Source organism: Carya illinoinensis, chromosome 11 (assembly GCF_018687715.1).
Source record: "Carya illinoinensis cultivar Pawnee chromosome 11, C.illinoinensisPawnee_v1, whole genome shotgun sequence".
NCBI classification, from domain to species: Eukaryota; Viridiplantae; Streptophyta; class Magnoliopsida; order Fagales; family Juglandaceae; genus Carya; species Carya illinoinensis.
Window position 1 is genome coordinate 42,610,031 of NC_056762.1, and position 6,713 is coordinate 42,616,743.

Genomic DNA, 6,713 nt, shown 5'->3' on the forward strand with positions numbered 1-6,713 from the left:
CCATCAACGAAAGAAAAAAGATCCTGACCAGTAAGGTAGGCAGTGATTTGCACTTTCCATAGTAAAAAGTTATCAGAGGAGAGTTTGGTAGTGACAAGATGAGTGGAGGAAGGGATGGGTGGGAAAGAAGAGGAAGCCATGGATCTGACGTTTAGTCGAGAGGCTCTGATGCCATGTAAGAGAAACAGAAATGTAAAGAATTCTTTCCTATTTGTTATTGAATAGTGCTGTCCTTATATACATGATAAATGGAATAATAGTTTGTTACAAAAAAACTGTAGAGAAGAATAAGAATCATCTAGAGTATTTTCTATCTACGGTTCCTGTCCAGTATGCATATTAGCAATTTATGCATTGTGTCTGCTTGTCACGCTGCTTGGGTACACTCTTTGGTGATTCTGAGTTATGTATCTTGATATTTATTACAAATTAAGTGGCTCTCCGGGTACATACCGTCCCATGTGAGAGCATCATTTATTTTCTTTCAAACCTACAAACTGACATAGATAAAACTTGTACACTAGATTGTAAAGCTATTTTATTATATAGTAAATCTAAGTTATTATATGAAACCATATCAATACCAGTACTGGCATGATATTATAGATGAAGTACTACCAGTAACCCAACACTCATAATGTTGTTGGCACCGGATGAATAAGCACGGCTGCAACGTTCTCCCTCATCTCTTTCCCTACACGGGTATATCCATCCCCGTTCTTGTAGATGACATCTATTGCTCGTGAAAGATTTAAAACACACATAAGGAGAGGCATCGGCATAGCATTAGTCCTTGTAAATTCCTCATTGATGTCTTTCCATGCATTAGAAACTTGCCTGTTCAGTTCTTCATATGCCAGTTGTGTTTCTGAGACCCCATATTGGTTCATGTAGCATTCAACAGCCGAGGCAGCATGCCCTCTCTCTTGCTCAAACTTCATTCATATATAGTTTCCCATAGAGGTAGAAAAAACATAGTCAGCTATATATATAATGTCGATTTTGTTCCACAAATTAATTACTAGCTTCAATTTAGTCAGCTATATATATTAATACCTTATGTGACCCACTGTCATCCATGAGCCTCGCAATTACTGCTGATGCTGTTATAACCTTTGGGTTGCTGAAGATCCATTCAAAGGCCTCCTTGGTAACTATTTCACCCATGAAAACAAATGAGACGGCTATGAGCATTGGGTAACCGGAGCTAGGTATTGCGACTTCCATGTACTCTTCCATCGTTGGGATTTGTTTCATGTTGAAAGATTTGGCTTCGTTGAAGTAGGCCCGGACCAATATTTTCATCTGATATGCCTCAAAAGGATCATTAACATGCATACAATAAACGCGTACGAGGCAAGCAACCAGTTCTAGGAGAGCAAAAATAATAGAACTTTCTGTGTCTTACGTACAGCTTTTTTGGCATAGATTACAAGGTATGGTCTTCCTTGTTTTGCCAGCTCCTGCTCAATTTCTTCGAAAATGTCCAAGAGTGCCCCATAACATATTTGCATATACTGTGGAAGTTGATCTATTGTGCTAATTTCCCACCTGAAAATCAGGTAAAAATTGAAGTTAACAAGTTTGCTACCATACATTATAATCATAAAAGCAATATCAATAATAATTATCGCTATCAAACCTCTCAATTGTTTCTGTAAAGATCTCAAGTTCTTCAAGAGTGCCATATGCATCATAAATATCATCTATGATGGACGCCATGGCAATAATTTTCGTTAGTATTTTTCTTTCAGGCGAGTGCCGGGGCTCAAAATCGACTGCCACAATCCATAAAAAACACTCCACAACCCTGTCTCTTGCAAAAGGTAGTTTCGTTGCAAAGTCTAAATCTTTCCACCATCTACAAGTTAACCAAATGGTATTAGCAGTGCATAGTTGACGTATTGTTAGTTGACTTAAAGTATTAATTACCTGGTGATTTCAGCAAGTTCCTGTTTGTGCAACGACTGCACCAAATTGAAATCTAGTATTGCAAGCTTCAGGAAAGCTTTTTTATGTGAAGTGTCATCTTGGTAGACAGAAATGAAGTGTCTGGCCTCAAGCCTTGGTATGCCCTTGTGCAGGGGTTGCTTTAGGGCATGATTAACTTGTGCTGCTAATGGATTGCTTAAATGGGATGCAGCGGACTTGAGTTGAGTGGTGGTGAAAGCGAGGGCCTCATCAAGGATGTCTTCCCCGTGCACCCTAAGATGCGTAGCTTCATACAAGGCTAGGATGCCCGGAATGTTGGTGCTCAGACTTTCCTTGAAGTTATCCTTTTCATCTTTAAACTTGTTAAACACATCTGCTTCGACACCAAGACGCGAAACAAATATATATAAATATATATATATATATATATAATCAAGTTTAAATAATGAGGCTGTTGCAAGAGTATAACTTAATGCAATAAATGCACTTAAAAAAATCTCAAATAAAGAAGTCCCCGCGCGCGTGCCTAGCTCATCACTTGTAGAGAATAAATTAAATTCGTAATCCAAAGAAATATATATGGGGCGTGACTGCATGCCAAATCGAAAGCATACCACATGAAACAGGAAGTCCTTGTTGACGTAGTAGTCGAAAACGAAGGGCAACATTGTACAGATCATTATCGTCATCTCCACTACCATCAGCCTTATTGTCATAATAGCCAGCATGCATATGTTCTAGCGCTTCTTGGATCTCTCTATCTAAGTGATACGCCACGCCTAGGCGCTGAAGTGCATCAATTAGGTTCAGCTGTTGCGAAGGCTGACACGCGGAGGCTAACAGTTCTCTTCTCACTTCTTTGATCAGTTCTTCAACTTCACGTACTCTACGAGCATGGGTTTCCTGCACAAGCTAGCAAAACTGCATGAGGCCGTGATAATCATGGAATTAAGCTAGTTATAAAGTCCAAATAAACTAATAATTAATTGATTAATTAGCAGTACTCAATCATTAATGTAAACAAATTCAAATTTTATAGTTAAAAGAGAGAGTGAAATTGTATAAGTACGTACGTACGTACCTCGTCATCGGAGGTGTAGTTGATGAAACGGTCTCCCCAAACGCTGGGGGGAAAATTTGCAGTCCTCCGCACAACACTGGGTTTGCTGTTTTGGGGAAGATCAGCTCCTGAGACTAGGATGGACATGTTTTCCCTCACTACAATGAAAGATCAAAGCTTGAGGTTTTGGATCAGGCTATGCAAAGCACCCGAAGCTGGCTGTTGGTGAAAGCTTTTTAGATGGGGTATGGGATTATATAGGCATTATTAGTTAGAAAGGGAAAAAATTTGTTGCGCCATTGATGTTACATCCGGATAGGTGTGCCCGGCGGCTAGCTATATATATATTAATAGCGCGTCTGGGAAAGTTTCCTCCGTCTCTGTTGGGTGGAAGTGGAACTGGGCTTTGGTTAAAAGGACAATGCTAGCTACTTTGCATATCACATGTCACTCTAAATATGAACACTAAATGAGTTTTTTTTTTTTTCTTTTCTTTAAATATTTTTTAAACATCCTTAACTATTAAATAAATAAATAAATAAAATAAAAATTCATTAATAATCACTTTCTTAATTATTAAAAAAATAAAAAATAAGAAATAAAAAAGTAAAAATATATGAATGAATATATTTAATGTGCATATTTTAGAGTCATATTCCTACCCTTTCCTTTCTCTAAAATTCCCTTTATATGTCTTTTTGTTTTTTTCAATTTTTAATTTATTATAAGAATAGACTAATTTGTTGGCAATTGTAATGTCGGAAATACTTCTGTGGTCTCTGCTAGCTATATATATATATATATAGCTGAAGCCATAATTTTTTTACTCGATACATTTACAAAAAATTGTATGGAAATATCTTACGTTTACATGAAAAAATTTAATTTTATTGAGTTGAACAGAATATACTTATTAAAATAATTTAAAATTAAAATTTTCTTATAAATTAAATATTAGATATTATACATACATAGAAGAACTGAACATAATATACATACATACACGCTTTATGGCCGCACAGACTACGCATGCCCAACGCTTAGGCCGGTCAAGGGATCTACGAATTACCCAATAAACCTACGCTTTATGGCCGCACAGACTATGCATGCCCAACGCCTAAGGCCGGCCGAGGAGCTACGAATTCCCAACACACCTTCTCCGCAAACCACATTAATGTGTATATATATATTAGGCCGCCCGAGGGAGCTACGAATTAACCAATACACCTTCTCCGCAAACCACATTAATGTGTATATATATTATATATAAACAAAGAGATCACATAAAAATAAATATACAAATTGATATAATTTTATGTAATTCGTTAGATTTATTTTACAATAAAAGTAATTTTACAATATAAAGCATTGCATCAAATCACATCAGTTTGTAAATTTATTTTTGTTTAATTCTTTTATAACTAAAATATTTCTCTATATATATATACACACAAATCGCAAATGTCATTAATTAATAAATGTCATTAAAAAATAGTTAACCGGACAAACAAATAAATATGAATAATGATATGTACAGTCGTAGAGTGTGCAAGCGTCACGCAATTACTTTGAAAAATAGTAAAATCTACTATTAAAAAAATTAATTTTTTTATGTAGATTCTATATTTACTTTTTATTTTCAAAACCATTGCACTATGCTTGTACAATCCATAATTATAAATATCATTTCTCAATAATATATATATATATATTTATACATACACATAATTACAAATCTTCGGGACAGAGCTTCCCAAAGTTTGAACCGAAATGGAATTAGTTTCCATGCTTTGTAGTTTGGCGGCCACTTACATTAATCATTCTGAGCGCTCATGCATGTTTTAAGAGTAATCTCGATATAATGTCCTGTACTATTAATATATTTGGATGAAATGGGATCGCCAGTCATCTCTTAATTAATTACTTCTCATTTAATTATTTCAGATCAGATGCCGTCTCTGAAGAGGATATGTTGTTTGCCTCCTTTCAATAACTCAACCAAGTCGGAGGAACCGAAATAGTACGGAATTCGATATTACATAGTATACGTCCAGCCCAAGTTCAAGATAATGCAGCCGAGAAACAAGCCTAGAAACAAGCCCAAGCTTCCACTTCCTACTCGAGTGAAGATACCAAATATGAAAAAGGATAGCTTGTTAGCTTATTTTGTCTTAGATGCATTTTTATTATTTGTGTAATTTTCCTTAATAAACTATATTTTCTATTTTTAGATGATTTAGTTTGTTAGAGAAAATGTGTATAAATAGATCATGGCACTGTACAGAAAACTTCAATTCTAATATATGGGATTATACCCTGCATCCACATAGTGTGCTTCTCTGCCATTCCAGACTCTTCTTCTCTTCGGTTTCGTTACCTTACATGGTATCGTGAGCCAGGGAAGCATCTCCATGGATGACCATGCTGACAGTTCATCTGATTCTTCCCCAACCTGCTCCGTTGCTTCCTCTATTCATCCACCCCGTTCCCCAAACACTCTTCATCCCAACCAGTATTTGAACCTCAACGACCCGAATAACCCATTTCGACTTGATCACGATGATAATCCAGCCGTGATGCTTGTCACCGACCTCCTTACTGTTGATAATTACCCTACTTGGTCAAGGGCTATGCGCCGTGCCCTACGTGCCAAGAACAAATTAGGGTTCATCACAAACGAAATCCCTAAACCCAAAAATCCCGATGACCCTCTTATCGACCTATGGGAACGCTGTAATAACATGGTGGTGCCGTGGTTACAAAATTCCATCAGTGCCTCTATCAAGTCGAGTGTCGCCTTTGTGGATGATGCCTATGAAATCTGGTCTAACTTGCAAGATCATTTTTTCCAACAAAACGCACCCCGCATCTTCTAGCTCAAGAAATCCCTTGCCGACATTCTCCAGGAAAATGATTCGGTGAGTGTTTACTATGGAAAACTCAAAACCCTATGTGATGAGCTTTCCATCTACGATCCCACTCCTGTTTGTACTTGTGGTACTATGAAGACTCTTGTTGACAGATATCAAAGAGACTGTGTTTTTCAATTTTTAATGGGTTTACATGATATTTACTCCAATGTTCATGATCAAATCATGTTGTTAGACCCACTGCCCTCTGTTACTAGAATTTTTTCTCTGATCCAGCAACAAGAACGTCAGCATTCCCTCATCCAACATAACCCATCCCCAGACACCATGGCCTTCGCCATTAACCGACCCTTTCCATCACCAAAAATGTTCAACTCCTCCCGACCCAACACGAGGAAAGACAGGCCATATTGCACTCACTGCAAAATTACTGGCCATACTCTTGAATCTTGTTTCAAATTTGGGAATGTCGAAGCCCCTGTTTGTAGTCACTACCATATGAGTGGCCACACTATTGAAAAGTGCTACAAACTACATGGTTATCCACCCGGCCATAAGTTTTTCAACAAATCTCCACCATCTGCTGCCCTCACTATCCAATCCACCACTCCTCCTTCCACCCACCTTGAGACACACAGTGATGAAAAAGTTAGTTTAACTAAGGCACAATATCAACAACTAATGGCTCTTCTTCAGCCAAGGGATGCTTCCATTGCTGCTCAGCATTCAGCTAACTAGATTCAGTTCAATTCCACCATTCCATCCGCCTCTAATTTCAATGGTATTTCTCATGGTATTTCTCTTTGTTTATCCGCTCACACACACACCACATCAACTGTATCACACTTTAC

General features: G+C 37.4%; 1 protein-coding gene across 1 annotated transcript; it reads right to left on the reverse strand.

Annotated features, from left to right (window-relative positions):
- Positions 1-521: 521 nt before the first annotated feature.
- Positions 522-3,231, reverse strand: LOC122281950 ((-)-germacrene D synthase-like). The gene is made up of 7 exons (XM_043093833.1): positions 3,014-3,231; positions 2,547-2,835; positions 1,933-2,305; positions 1,643-1,861; positions 1,413-1,551; positions 1,057-1,305; positions 522-935 (listed from the first exon to the last, which is right to left on the reverse strand). The coding sequence occupies exons 1-7, from the start codon at positions 3,137-3,139 to the stop codon at positions 633-635; spliced, it is 1,698 nt and encodes a 565-aa protein (XP_042949767.1). The 5' UTR covers positions 3,140-3,231; the 3' UTR covers positions 522-632.
- Between the last annotated feature and the right edge of the window lie 3,482 nt (positions 3,232-6,713).